The sequence below is a fragment of the Humulus lupulus genome, chromosome 6 (genome assembly GCF_963169125.1).
Source record: "Humulus lupulus chromosome 6, drHumLupu1.1, whole genome shotgun sequence".
NCBI classification, from domain to species: Eukaryota; Viridiplantae; Streptophyta; class Magnoliopsida; order Rosales; family Cannabaceae; genus Humulus; species Humulus lupulus.
Window position 1 is genome coordinate 17,257,752 of NC_084798.1, and position 16,476 is coordinate 17,274,227.

General features: G+C 28.1%; 2 protein-coding genes across 2 annotated transcripts; both read right to left on the reverse strand.

Moving 5' to 3' along the window:
• Positions 1 to 8,291: 8,291 nt before the first annotated feature.
• Positions 8,292 to 10,671, reverse strand: LOC133781751 (pentatricopeptide repeat-containing protein At4g21065-like). Its single transcript, XM_062220821.1, has one exon. It carries the CDS (start codon positions 10,625 to 10,627, stop codon positions 8,846 to 8,848), a length of 1,782 nt encoding a protein of 593 aa, XP_062076805.1. The 5' UTR covers positions 10,628 to 10,671; the 3' UTR covers positions 8,292 to 8,845.
• A 3,532-nt stretch (positions 10,672 to 14,203) lies between these two features.
• LOC133784768 (receptor-like protein EIX1) lies at positions 14,204 to 16,210 on the reverse strand. Its single transcript, XM_062224045.1, has one exon. It carries the CDS (start codon positions 16,208 to 16,210, stop codon positions 14,204 to 14,206), a length of 2,007 nt encoding a protein of 668 aa, XP_062080029.1.
• Positions 16,211 to 16,476: the final 266 nt, after the last annotated feature.

Sequence of the window (16,476 nt, forward strand, 5' to 3'; positions counted from 1 at the left end):
CATATTTTCTTAAGCTCTTTTGAGAAGCTAAATCCCATTGTTTTTTTTTAAGTAAAAAAATTGAAGTTATTTCAAGATTTTGTGTAAATTTGATTATTTAACTTTGAAATAATTATTTTTCCTAACTAGAAAAAAAAAATCTACAGTATTATATCGATTTAAAAATATATTTCCAATCAATAATATTTTAAATATTAATTGTTTATCTTATTCTATTGTAATCCATATAAAAAGAAATCTAAAGAAAAAGAAAAACTTAGAGCCGATGGTAACGCATATTCGAAATTAAATTAAATGGCTTAACTTCATAGTTATTGTCTCACAGAATATCACTTTATTAATTTTTTTTATAATAATTGAAGTAATAATACTAATAAAAGAAAGAAGCTTTTTTTCTAAAGATTTTTTATGAATAATTTTTGCGGTGGTAGTTCTTGGAATACAGGATAAAGATTTCATTTCATTTCAACTTAACTTTCTTTTCATTTATTTATTTTATTTTTTATTAGAATACCATAGGAAACATATAATTAATCCAAAGAAGATAACAGTACTCAAAGATATACAAAAAAAAAAAGTGCACTAAAACTTTTAAAAGATTTATGCTTTATCCACCAAATAAGAAAAAGAAAATAAAAAACGAACGGTTGTATGGACTAATTAAAAAATCAACAGATTTTGTATAAAAACATTATCAATATTTAATGATTTCGTAATTATAAAATATAAAACTCATATGCACTTTTCGTTTGCATGAAAAGCCAAAGAGAATATTTTGATAAAATATTAAAAAATAATTATAAGAACAAAAAAAAAAAAAAACTTGAAGAATGGGCTCAAACGTGATGTTTATTTTTATAGAAAAAAAGAAACTAGAGGCTGTGCTTTTTTTAAGATTCCAATAACTTTTTCATATATCAATATTTATTTATCTCAGAAAAATAAAAATAAAAAACAAAAAATACATAATCAAATGAGATCAATATTTCTCCTTTTTGTTCAATATATTTCAATCACGTCTTCCTATTTGTCCTTTAACGTCTCATTTTATACTTTGCACAAAATACAAAAAAAAAAAAAAAAAAAAAAAAAAAAAAACTGGAATAGGGACAATGTCTGTTATGCTTTCATTCTCAAATCTAACATTTCTTCTAACTTAATTTTTTGTTTTGTTTGATTCCCTCAAAAATAAAAATTGTGCTTAAGCAAGATTCCATCACTCTAAATCTCATAAAGAATTCATCACTTTTTTTTTTTTGAGTTTAGAGGGATGTAAACTCTGAGGTAATTTATACCATTTTTTTAAAAGTTTTTACTAAATGTACCATAGGAAAATTCTCGGGTGCACTTCTCCGGTGTTTTGGGCAATTTTTTTTTTATGACTATGTGCATTGTAGTTATTTAAAGTATCATGCAAATTTTCAGAAAATTTCAAATAATTTACAGTGCCGAAAATAAGGTTCAAACATGTTACTTTCCATGTGCATAAAAAAATTAGTCACACTTCCAACAACCTGTTTTGAACCTAATTTTTGGTAATATAAATTATTCAGAATTTTCTGAAAATTTGCACGATGCTCTAAATAATTATAATGTACACGGTTATAAAAAAGAAATTTGCTGAAAATATTTTTCGAGCCAAAAACATCATGGGTGCACCGGTGTACCCCTTTTGGGGGTGCACTAGAGAATTCCCCAATACTATATATAATCTTATGTTTTTAAAAATTCCACAAGAAATTCTGTGAATATTAAAATGTACCTAAAATAAACTTTGAAACAAATAAATTTAATAAAATAAATTATTCAAATATAAAATGCATAATATCATTTAGCTAAATTCAATTAAATGATAATTTGATATTTTAATATAAATCCTATCAAAAAGTTTGATGACTAGAATTAGATTCAAGTTATTTCTGATTCATTTTAACAATCAGAAAATATGTTGTGGAATTTTTAAAAACATAGTTATATCTAATAGTTATATAAATTACCTTTTTTTCCTTTAAAAAATTAACACAATTCCCTTAGTAGTTACAGACATAAAATTTGCGAGTTAGTGACCGTCCTTAATAATAATAATTATTATTTTCTTCAATAAAATATTGATTTCGAATTCCTGATAACTTAACTATTTTTTTGTAATAATTTCTTGTATTTAAAAAGATTATAAAATATAGTGTAAAATATAAAAATATCAAGTAATTTTTAATAATTACGTCTGGTTACATTTTAAAGTTTTAAATAAATATTTATTCTATACATACATATATGTGTTTGGTAATTATTTATTTTAGTGATCTAATGTATTTTTCAAGTAGTTCATAACTACATTAAGGTAATTATTTACATATAAAAATATGAATTTATATTTTTTTGGACCCTGTATTTTTTTATTACCTGTTTGGACCCTATGTTTTAAAAAAATTATTTTTGAACCTTATATTTTATAAAATAGTTCAAATAGATCTATAAACTCAATTTTGATGAAGAAAAAATTGAATATAGCAACACAATTTTTAAGCAGAATGATTTTATTTTTGTTTTGGATTATTAGTTTGGTAAATTATTTGTGAATTCAGTTGAATTTTTTTTGACCAAAATCGAGTTTAGGGTTCTATTTGAACAATTTTATAAACATAATGTCCAAATATTAATTTGTCAAAAGATAGGGTCCAAACAAATTATGAGACAAAACATATGCACTAAAATATATAAACCCTAAAAATATTGACAAATAAGGATTCAATATTGACTAACTAATATACATCTATATAATTTAAATGTACACAAAATCATATAAGTATAAAGTGTCAACATATGTCTTTGTTTTATGTCTAATAATAGTGTGTTTTGGGAGATTATGAGTGTTCACTCATTGTTAGGGTTGCTATTTCTTTGATGTTTGATCGTTGTAAACGATTTGATAAGCCTATATTCATCGTCTGAAATTGCTTGATGTACAATTCGACTTTGTAATATGCCTTATCTGTTTTGACCCTATTAATGAAAATTTCTCATATTATCTTTCAAAAAAAAGTGTCAATCCATGTGAAGGTTGTATTCAATGTGCAAATAATTTATTATTACTATTAAAGTTAATAATAAATAATATCTAATTATTATCTTATGATTCCATCAACAAATTCTAGCAATATTTTTCCAAGTTAATTATATATCCAAAAATATTATTTCAATTGAAACCATATCTAATGAAAAATATTAACGGAAATGAGTCTTCAGCCCCACGCGTGTCCCTTAAATTAGAAAAAAAAAGTCAATTTTCATACCAAAATATAATTTAATTACAAGTATAATAATGCTTATTAATTAGGAGAGATCCTTAATTAACACTACTCTTAATTATTAAAGAATAGATTTTGTGTTGGATGCTTTTCACATGGTTTCAGGGAATTCATATAATCTGGCTGATCAGATTGAAGAGAGAAAATAATAATGAAAATATTAAAACAAAAAAAAATTATAATAATATGATTTTAGGTCTCAATCAAGAAGTATAGAGATTTATAAAACGATTGCATCTCATGCTTATTATTTATTTATTTATTTGGTCGAAAATGACTCATTAAAATCATTGGTTGGTTTTCACATGCATGGTCTATCTAATTAAGATGGAAATGATCAAATGGGGTTTATTGATGGTCAATTTGCATGGAATAAATTTGGAAATATAGACAAGAATTATTGATGATAATGAGAAGTATACCATATGATCAACTTGCTTGAATTTATTTGAGTTTTGTTTTTATCCTAAAAGATAAATGTATATACGTATATATTTATAATAATAATAATAATAAGATAATCAATTGACGGTTGATATACTTTATAATATTAGATTTTACACAAAAAAAAAGTTTTGTATTTCTCTAACATACGCATGTGCCAATTAAAGAAAACATCACTTTGGTAACCACACTACTCCACCTTTAACATTCAAGTTTAAAGCTTTATATAAAAAAAGTATGGACTTTGGTTATTAGATTGAGATTGAAAACCTTTATATAAGATTTGATATTTCAACAATTATATTCTTTCTTTTTATTATTATTATTATTATTATTGTATTTTATAAATTTTCGAGAGCATGAAGTTAGTAGAAACTCTCTCATAATCTTAATAGTCAACTTGTGTATTAGAAAATAGTGTCAAAAAATAATTTTTTTGGTTGCTATTTATAGAAGTCTTGAAGTTTAGTTGTACTATGATTTTTCTAATTAGTCCATGTTAGCAATGTTTTAACTAATAATTGAATCATCTTAACATATTATTTAAGCTTGTCTCATATACAATATGTGAAAATATTGATTTATTTATAAAAAAAAAAAATTTAATTGATTTTGAAATAGTATCATATAATTTCTTAGCACTTTATATAACAATTTTTTTTAATTTCCTTTTATTTTGCTATTTAAGTCATCATATAGAGAAAAAAAAAGTGAATTGACCATTTATAAATAACAATTGACAAATACTTATAAAAATATCATAAATATTTTTCTAATATTTTACGTGAATAAAACTATCATAGATTTGGCAATAAGAATAGAGGAAGACTTTTCAATGGTTACTATCCATAGATGAGTATTAACAATTATGATGATGTGGCAACATATTTTTTTGAATGACTTTTCACTATGGATGTGGCAACATATCCATAGTGACTTTGTATAGCAAGTCACCATCAGATAAATATTTTTTTTCTACATTAATTTCGAATTTAGTTTTTTTTTTTTTGTCATAATTAACTTTGTTTTCAACCAATGAGAGACACTAGCTATATTTTGAAATTGACATGCATTTGAAAAATAAAAAAATTACAATATTATATTTTCATAATAAATACACATTTTTCATCCGGTAATCCTTTAAAAAATTTGAAAAATCAAAATTTATTTTTATAAATATTAATTAACATCTATAAATATAAGTCATTGATCTTAATCTAATGATTAATATTAAAGTAACTATCCATGGGTAGTAACTATTAAAAATACTAAATTATCTAATTCTAAGTGATTTATTGACTAATGTTTTATTTTTAAATAAATCTCTAATTTCGTAACAAAAATACATAATTTCTTTTGTTGGTCAAATTTTTTGTTGTCCTACCATCCGAAGGAATCATTAATACAACAACACGTTTTCAAATTCAACTTTACACAAAGGCATTAATGATTTTTCAAACACATGGACAAAAAATTGAAAGAAACTAATCATCATCTTTGGTTATTTCAAAGTCTAAAATATGACAAGTACTCTTCAAAAATTAATTTGTTTGAAATTATCATCATGGCAACAAAAAATATCACATTTATAAAAATAAATGCATAGTGATTGAGACTGGTCCTCTTAAATAATGTACCTTCACACATGAACATGTTCCCTCTTCCTTTTTTTTTTTATTCCATTTTCATCTTTTTTTAGTTTCTTCCCCATAGAAAAAGAGAAAATTGTAGTTAAAAAATAAAACAAATATCTAAGACAGTACACAAAGTCGGTGACTGTTATATTTATGTACTCTCAATATTTTTTTAAAGATAAAAAAAAAAGTCCAAAAGAAAAAGAAAAAGCAACGGTACTTGTTACACTAGTGTCATCATGCATATTCTAGTTTTATTTAAATAATAATAATAATATTGATGAAATCAAATCCCTTTGCCAAATTTGCTAACCCTTTATGAATTTATTTTAATTTATGTAGGGTTTATATTTTTTTGGACCTTGTGTTTTGTCTCATTATCTATTTAAACCCTGTGTTTTTTGAACCCTATGTTTTGTAAAATAGTTAAAATAAAACTCTAAACTCAATTTTGATGAAGAAAAATTTGAATATAATAACACAGTTTTTAAGCAGAATGATTTTATTTTTATTTTGAATTGTTAGTTTGGTAAATTATTTGTGATTTTAGTTGAGAAAACATTGACCAAAATCGAGTTTAGGGTTCTATTTTAACCATTTTACAAAATATAGAGTCCAAAAAGTAATTTGTCAAAACACAAGATCCAAACAAATAATGTGACAAAACACAATTCCAAAAAGGTATAAACCCATTTATGTATTTATTTTTGCCCTTTTTGTTCTGATTGGCATGTTTGAAAAGAAAAATAAAATAAAATAAAAAGGACAACCGGTTAAGTGGGGGAGGTGTTGTGAGAGCATGTGGCCAGCCATGAGCTTCCTCAATTGAATGGCTCACATAAATTTGAGAAAAAGCTGTTTATATTTCTATACTATTTAATATATTACTTTTTTTTTTGTGAGATTAATTTATAATAAATAAAAATGGAAGTTGTTTTGAACTAATAACTTTGTGGTGATGATGTTAGATGGAGAGAGAATCATTTAAAAATACTCATATTAGAATATGATTAATGAGTATTTTAATATTTTTTTATGTTTCTTGGTAAGTGATAGTAATTGATATGTATATTATATTATTGTATAGTTTTGTTGATTGATTACATAAGGCTAAAATTAGTATCATGGAGATGAGAATAGCAACCAAAAGAAATGTCAACTCTTTAAAGTGAGGCTTCATTTATGTTTGTTCACTTATTAAAGTGTTTCCAAACACTATGCACTAACTTATTTTACTATTGTTGTAATTTTGTGACATAATAAAGTTATATTCAAGTGCAGTGTTGGTAGGTTATGTTTGGAGAGTAGGATAAAATTTCATAAATTTTATTGTGTGATGTGGTTATCTAATTAGAAAGTATATTGAAAAAATTAATTCAATATCCTATTTAGTTCATTTAAACTAAAGAAAAATTTAAATTTATTAAGAAATTCCTAATAATTTTATCTTTCATCCACAACATATATATCATTCGAAAGAAAAATAAAATTGCAACCCAATCTTTAATTTATTTTCTTATTTATTATTGACAAGTGATCCTACCCACTAAATAGAAGCTTGTATACTGAATTTTAACATTTTATTAACTTTGATTTGATTGCTATATTCATAATTTAGAAAAGCAAATTGTCAAAGTCATTGCATTTTTTAATCTTCAACAAATTACAAAATGGTGATTCCATTACCATTTTTTTTTAAATTTTAATCTTACAAATATATTATTCACAAGAACAGTAATTTCAGATAATAAAGTTATATTTATTCAACATATATAATATAACACTTATCAATATTGAAAAAAAAAACATACTTTACATATTTTGATATTTAATATAAGGGGCATCGAGCAAAGTAACCCCAAAACAACCATTATTTAGATAAATGTTCCAATTTTAAAAAAAAATCAATAAACAGTGTAATACAACAAATTAGTATAACAAAATGCCACATTTACCCTTACTCTCTTTAACTTCTTTAGCCTTAGGTAAACCATAATATTCATTTGAGACTTAATGTAAAATGATAATTTAAGTAATTATTAATATAAAGAGGTTATTTCTCTACAATTTAAAAAATGAGGACATTACTTTCTTTATGTCATTATTTTGGGTCATTTACTATAATTTATCTAATATAATTGATGTATAAAAAGGAAAATTTCTGTACTTATGAAATTAAGATGCCTAAAAACAAATTTTAAAGTTTTATGATGGTTTAATTTCGAAAGTGGTCACTAGATTTAAAAAAAAAAAGAAGAAGATGAGAATGGCAATACAACCACCTAATACAAAATTATGTCATCACGTATTAAATAATAAAAAATCACTATACAAAAAATGGATATAAAAAGGAAAAGGAGTGTAAATTGGGCCTTTCCTTGGGCTACCTAATAAGCCTATAAGAAGCTCTCGAAGTCTGAACAAATATGACAGCTTAACACCTTAAAAGATTATGTTAATTTGGGAGTGTAATTATGAGATTCATTCGTCTCCGATCATTTTCTTTTTGGGATTATATATTTTTTTACTCTGTGTTTTGTCACATTAACCGTTTGAATTTTGTGTTTTGACAAATTACTTTTTGAACTCTATATTTTGTAAAATAGTTAAAATAGAACCCTAAATTCGATTTTGGTCAATATTTTCTCAACTAAAATCACAAATAATTTACCAAAGTAACAATTCAGAACAAAAATAAAATCATTCTGCTTAAAAATTGTATTGTTATATTCAATTTTTTCTTCATCAAAATTGAATTTAGGGTTCTATTTTAAACATTTTACAAAACATCGGTCTAAAAAAGTAATTTGGCAAAATACTGAGTCCAAACAGGTAATGAGACAAAACACAGGATCCAAAAAAGTATAAAACCTTCATTTTTTTAATATATGACAATAGAATTGGATTGTACTAATCATCTCAGAATGCCATAAGGTAAAGCTTGGCACAAAAAGTATAAAAAAAATTGTGTTAAAAAATGCTACTTCAACATCTTTATCTCTACCTATGTATTCAAGTAAAATTACAGAACACATGAATCAAACAACAGATAGTGTAGATAAACCAGGAGACTACGAGCAAAGTCACTAAATGTTACTTGAAAAATGGGGGTTTTGTACTAAAGGTTACTAGATTATTGCATGGAGAGCTATCTTACCATGTTAACTGAGAGTAAAAGATGAATATTTGAAGTGATTGAAGAGCCCATGAGGATGTCCACTTCCATTTATCTACTTCAACTTTTAGCTTCCATGAAAGTAATCTTCTTGCCTCAAATGAAATTCTGTACACGTTTAGTGCCCTGCAGCATGCTTAAATGTGTCACTTTGAATCAAAGTACAAAGCTACAAACAGACTCCAAAAGTCCTCAACTTTGAACAAATAAACACTTCAGATTCTGAAATTTTGTTCTCTACATTTGCCTTTACACAAGAGAGTAATCTCTCCAACCATGGGATATCACCAGTAATCTTTGCAAGAGCATATCCCATTGCTAAAATGGTGGAAGCGTATTCGATCTCTCATTATTATGTCTCGTTGGTATTTCTTGGAAATTACTTTCATAAAAGCATGGCAGTCTTCACAAGATCGCAAGTTTTTCACAATCCGAATTTCAGTCCCCGGACTTGTTTTTATCAGTCCAAATGCAAGAGCAAGCTTCTCGCTGTGGTGACTCAACTGGAAAGCCTTCTCCTCATCATCAACTTCAAGCAAGACCTCGTGAAGTTTTGGCTGATACTCTTCTTCTCTTAGTTTCTCTTCTATTTCATCCAACTTGGCATATATTTTTTCGGCTTCAGGATGATCTGAATCTCCCACTATGAATTCATGAATTGCCTCATCAATCTCAATCTTACTAGCCCCCGGTGGCTTAACAAGTCCTCTCTTGTTCATCAACTCTCTAGTTCTTGCCTTGTCAAGCCACTTTCCTGCGGATGCATACACATTGCCAATTAGCACCAAATTCCCACAATCATCATTCGAATCCATCTTTAAACTCTCAAGATGTTCTATCAAACGCTCAGCTCGATTCATATCCTTATGAACTTTGCAAGCCCATATTAAAGTTCTCCACAGAACCCCATCGGGTTTGATAGGCATATTCTTAATGAGCTCTTCAGCATCACTTAAGTGTCCAACTCTAGCAAGCAGATCCACGACACATCCATAATGCTGAATTGTAGGCCAAACTCCATACTTCTTGTGCATAGTCTTTAAACAGGTGTAACCTTCCCTCACCCAACCAGCATTTCGATAAGCCGATAAAACTGCAGTCATTGTTCTCTCATCTGGGTTTATGTTTAATTCTTGCATCTGATTAAACAAGTCAAGAGCTTCTTGACAATTCCCATGGCTTGCAAGCCCAGCTATCATAGCAGTCCAAGAATAAACATCCTTATCAACATTTATCTCATCAAAAACTCGCATTGCACTCTCTATACAACCACATTTTGCGTACATATCAATAAGTGCAGTGCTAACATGAGCCTTCAATTCAATCCTCTGCTCCTTCACAACCTCATGAACTCTCCTTCCAACGCTCAACGCCCCTGCCTCCGCGCAAGCTCTCAAAACCGACACAACAGTAACCTCATTAACTTCAACCTTGTCCTCTATCATCTTCTCAAACAATTTCATTGCTTCCAGGGGTCTATCATTGTCAACAAGCCCATCAATCATTGCGGTCCAAGATACCACATCTCTCTCACGCATTTTATCAAACACCTTAAAAGCATGACCTAACTTCTGACAAGCACAATACATATGAATCAAAGAATGCTGCACATACCTATCCGACCCGAAACCCGACTTTACTATCAACCCATGAAGCTGTTTCCCTTGGTGGGTCAGTCCCAGTCGGGCACACGACTTGAGGAGAAACGGGTACGTGAACTTGTCAGGTATAGTCGGGCTGTTGCGAATCACGGAGAGAAAGAAATGGAGAGCTTTGATTGGGTCGGGGCTCCGGGAGTAGGCACGGATCATGGTGTTGTAGTGGAATGAGTTCGGGGATGGGACAGAGTCGAGAATGAGACGGGCATAAGTGAGGTCTCCATTGGAGGAGAGAGCTGAGAAGGTGAAGATCTTGGTAAGGTCATGTTGGTGGTTCCTTTGGTTGTTGCCTGATTTGAGTGTTTGGGCATGGAGTTGCAGAGCTTCGGACATGGAGTTTATCTCCATTTTCAGAGGTGGCGGCGCCGCTGTGCATGGCAAAGCTCCGACAAGAGTACAACTCAGCATGTATACGTTATCTTATCCAAAAAATAATAATTTAAACAGTTAAAATAATTATATTTAGCCTTCGTTTTCTGGTTATATTTTTTTAAACAATTAGTTACTTAAATTTAATAAAAAAAAAGATTTATACATTTTTAGACATTGGTTTTTCCATTATTACCTGGTTGTATCATGTATTTTGATAAATTATTTTTTAGACTTTGTGTTTTGTAAAATTGTTCAAATAGACCTCTAAACCTGATTTTGATAAACAAAAAATTGAGTATAACAACACAGTTCTTAGGCAGAATGACTGTATTTTTGTTTTGAGTTATTAGTTTGATGAATTATTTGTGATTTTAGTTCAAAAAAACTTTGATCAAAATCGGGTTTATGGGTCTATTTGAACTATTTTAGAAAACACAGGGTCCAAAAAGTAATTTGTCAAAACATAGGGTCAAAACAGATAATTAGACAAAATACATGGTCTAAAAAAGTAAAAACCCTAAAAAAAATTATCAGGCAATTAGTTTTAAATTATAAGGTAGGTAACCATTTGGTGCCCTGTGTTTTTGCAAATTATCGTCTTGGTACCCGGTATTTAAAAATAATGCTCATTTGGTACCCTGCATTTTAAAATCGTACATATTTAGTACCCTGTATTTTAAAACCATACATATTTGATACTTGTATTTTAAAATTGTACATATTTGATACCTTAATTTCAAATTTAATTAATAAAATTACCAAAATTTTATTAATTAGGATACAAAATATTTATGTTTTTAAAATACAGGATACCATATGAGTATTATTGAAAACAGAGAGTACCAAAATGATATTTTGCAAAAACAAATGGTACCAAAAAAGTAAATTCCTTAAATTATATGACTTTGATAATCCTTTTTTTTGCCAAGTATAGTTAACTAATGACATGGTAACAATATTATAAAAAAAATTCGAGAATTTGAAATCGAAAATGGGGAACCCAATTGGTGTTAAAATTCAATTCCACCAAGGAGTTCGAAAGATTTTGTACATGAATTTTCGAGAAGACCCCAGTGAATGAATTTGAAGAAACATCTAACACTAACACCCTTTAATTATGTACTTTTTGGTAATATTAGCAATATTGAGCTCTCTCAAAGATGATATGTGAAAGATCAAGCAATGGACCTGTAAGATTATTGTTGTTGTTGTTTAATCTCAAAATGGGAAGAAATTGGCTCAAATTAATTGGTATAGGACCCACCAATCGATTATTGTCAAGATGAAGAATTTTCAATTTGGTGAGGTTTTGAAGATGGGAAAAAATCTATCAAATACCCTTCCTTCGACTAAGGAAGGGATCGAAGTCGCACATGGCTATCCGTCATGAACATAATGAATTCTATTATTAATTCATAAGTAGTTATCTAACATTATGTTGTTATTAGGGTTTATATTTTTTTGGACTCTGTGTTTTGTCTCATTATTTGTTTGGACTCTGTATTTTGAAAAATTATTTTTTGGACCCTATGTTTTGTAAAATAATTAAACTAGATCCCTAAACTCAATTTTGATGAAGAAAAAATTGAATATAACAATACAGTTTTTAAGTAGAATCATTTTATTTTTGTTCTGAATTGTTAGTTTGGTAAATTATTTGTGATTTAGTTGAGAAAACATTGACTAAAATCGGATTTAGGGTTCTATTTTTAACCATTTTACAAAACATAAGGTCCAAAAAGTAATTTGTCAAAACACAGGATCCAAATAAGTAACGGGACAAAACACAGGGTCCAAAAATGTATAAACACTTGTTATTATTTAGGCGAATCCAAAAATTAGAAATCAACGTTAGTCAATATGATGCAAGCACATACTATGCAAGTGTTTAATTAGCAGCATTCAAAAGACTTATTCAGCACAAACTATTTGATTACTAATTTTTTTTCTTCGTAAAACAAGATTAAATGTTTGATGAGCTCCAATCCAATAATGACAAAGTCAACAAGCCTCTATGTGGTCCTCTAGTATCATAAACAGTGGACAATAGTGCAGTCATGAAAAGAGTACTCAGAGAACATAGCATAGCGGCCACGAGTAAGGAGTGAGGTGCAAATTGAGGGACAAGGATGCCTCCAACAGTCAGTCTCAAGCCCCTTCACAACCCCAGATTCAAAGATTTGATTATCGTGAACTTATGTATGAAATAGCTCACGATAATCAACTTCATCTAATCTCATCGGGTTAGGTGGGGGACGTTGTACATGATTACGAGTTATCGACAAGACATGTAGTACATTTTCGAGCTATTGCCTCCCAAACGACGTCCCCCACCTAACCCGATGAGATTAGATGAAGTTGTTCAACGATCACTCTTCCATTGCCTCCATACTACTTCGATTGGCCGCCTCAACTTGAGCACTGAGCTGGATTATCATGTACACCTTTGTCACAATTTCCACCACTGGCGCCACAATTTCCCTATGATGATACTACGAATTTATACACTAGATTAGGGACGTAGAATAGTTTCAAATAATCTTAGTAATTAATTAAGACAATTACAACTTTCAAATTAATTATATATGTAATGAATTTAGATATTCACTAATTTTAATTTTATTTAGACAATATTTTATTTAATTTCAAATTTTCATATAACTAATAAGAGGGTATCAACAAATTTGAGTACGGTTACAAGAAAAATAATTCATTTATTTATATAATAGACACAAACAACATGCAATATAAATTTGCTTAGTTTTATTTATAAAATTTATTAATTATTTTATTGAATTTGCATTATTGTTATATAAATTTTAAATAAATAAGTAATATTATATATAAAAGAATAACATACATATATTAAATGAAAAATTAAACCAAAATATTATTTATGATTTTTTAAATATATATATAATATGATAACCTTTTTTAAATATAAATTATAATTTTTTAATAAAAAATAAGATTATGTATTATCCATTATTATTATAATGATATTTTATAATATTTAAATTTATAATAATATAAGTATTAAATATCTAGTCTAGTCTTGTATTAAATATTATTATAATAATATTTTATAATTTATGAATTCATATTAATATAATTAGTAAAAATTAGGATTATATAATATTATTTTATAACATTTAAATTTATATTAATGTAATTATTAAATATGTAGTATTGTATTATATATTATTATAATAATGATATTTCATAACATTTGAATTTGAATATATAATATAGTTATTATATTTGTAGACTTATATTAAATATTATTATAATAATGATATTCTATAATATTTGAATTTATATTAATATAATTAATAAATATTTATTTTTAGTTAGTTTTAAAAGTATATTTCATTAAATATTTAGAATATTTCGTTAAAGTTAACAAAACAAACAGTTAAAACCAATAATTTCCGTTATCGACACGCTTTTTACATAAAAAAGATATGCATTTGAAAAATAACTGAATTCTTCTTAGCCATTGAAAACTTGTAAAAGGATAGTAAATAATGATATTAATACTATTAATTACTATAATAATTAGAAAACCTACTCTTCAATAGAGTTGTAATGACACAAATTGTCACATAAAAGCTAATCTCTAGATACACCCATGAAATTGGTAAATCTCGATGAAGTAAAAAGCAAAAAAATACAACAAAGTCCAACAAATCCAACCACAAATCCCACTCCAAATCCCATAAAAAGCCATGACATGTCAAGCCATTCTTCATTATCTTCAGTAAAACCTTCAGCACCACTCGAGTGATCTTGAGAACCACTTGGCGACTCATCTCCGAGACATGAATTGGTCAATGGAAGTCCATACAATCCATCATTATCAATATATGTCGAAGCATTGAAACTTTGTAGTTGGGTGCCAGTTGGGATTCTTCCGGACAATTTGTTACTTGACAAATTCAAAAAAGACAAAGAAGATATACTTGCCAAGCTAGTTGGAATGACACCTGAAAACTTGTTATTGGATAAATCTAGAGAGTCTATCTTTTTCAGGTTCCCAATCTCAATAGGGATACTACCGTTCAAATTATTCCTTGAAAGGTTAAGTTGAACCAATTCAACAAGATTGAATAACTCTTTAGGTATTTCTCCGGTCAAATTGTTGCGTGAAAGATCAATCAATCTTAATAACCCAAGAGTCCTACTGTACTGACGTAAAACTCCTTTCCACATGATCATTGCAACAATTTCATACAATAGTACTTGTTGACGACCATCATCTAAGGGAACTTGTGTAGATATGTTACTCATTTTTTGAAACCTTTTATCTACCATAGAAGTGAAATTTTCTATGCACGAAGGAATAAATCCAGATATATTATTATTGGAAAGGTCAAATATTTGAACAAATTGAAGATGACACATACTCGATGGTATAACTCCATAGAAATTATTTGATTTTAGTCGAAGAAAAATCAAATTTGTGAGTCTTTCCCCAAGCCAAGCTGGTATATTTCCTTTTAGCCTATTAGCTTTGACATCAAGAACCCGAAGTTGTGTACAATTCTTCAAGGATGAAGGAAGATTTCCAGAGAAGTTATTGTGTCCCAAAAACAAATATTGAATCCCATATGACGAACCAATTGATCTTGGAATTACTCCGGACAAATTATTTTTATCTAATTTTAGAACAATCAAACTCTTCAAGTTCCAATGACAATCAGAAAGGGTTCCATATAACATATTATTTGAAATATCAAGAAGTTTTGTTGTCCCATTTACTGGTTCACAAAGAAGAGTGGTTAAATTATTAAACCTATTATAAGAGAGATCCAATATCTTCACATTTGATAGATAATAAGGGATAGAGCCATGGAGCTTGTTTGAAGATGGATTTAGAAAATTCAATTTTGTAGATTGAATGCTAAACCAATTAGGAATGCTATCTTCAATTCTAGAGTTGGAAATGTCAAGAAATGAGATATTTACTTGAGTTTTGAACCAAGTAGGAAACTGTGGACCTAAATTGCAAGAACTCAACGATAGATTATGTAGTTGAAATGGTGGAATCCAAGTAGAATTGATCTTTAATGTTAAGGGGTTATCGGATAAATAAAGAGTTTTCAATTTGGAAAGTTTTTCAAAGTGAACTTCGGTGACCAACCCAGTGAAAGAGTTTGAAGAAACGTCCAACACTCTAAGATACGAAAAATTTGACAAATTTGGAAACGGTCCTTTGAATTGGTTTCTACTCAAATCCAAATGTTCTAAACTATCAGAAAGTGTTGTACTGAATTTATTAGTAAAATTGTTGTAACTAAGATCCAAGTACTTCAAATATTGTAATTCAGCCAAAGAAGGACCAATTTCACCACCCAATAACATTGGAACACTGCTGTTAGAATGAAGATCAAGACTGATAATATGATGAGTTAAGTTATCACACCTGATACCTTTCCACGCGCAACAATCTCGTTTAGTACTTGTGCACGAGGATAGACGATTACCATCATCAATGAAGCCTTGCTTCAAGCTCAGAAGAGCTTGTCTCTCAGTTTCTATGCAATGGAGTTGATCAGAATCTCCACGACTCGTGAGGACTAGCACCAACAGAACCACTTCAGCTTTAGCTTTAGTCATATTGAGAATTTAAAGTGATATAATTATTATGGGATAATGCATCTCTAGCTATACTATATATAAATCCCCATATATTTAGGAAGCAAGAACACCATGCACTAAAAAAGTCTCACCTTATCTTTAATTAGGAAGACTTTACTTGTTGGTTTTGATACTTTTTTTTCTTGTTGACAAGTACATCTGTACTTTTAAAAAATAATTATTATTAACAGTAATCATTTAATTAAAAAAAAATAAGTGCCTTAAGTACTAAAATGCTTCATAAT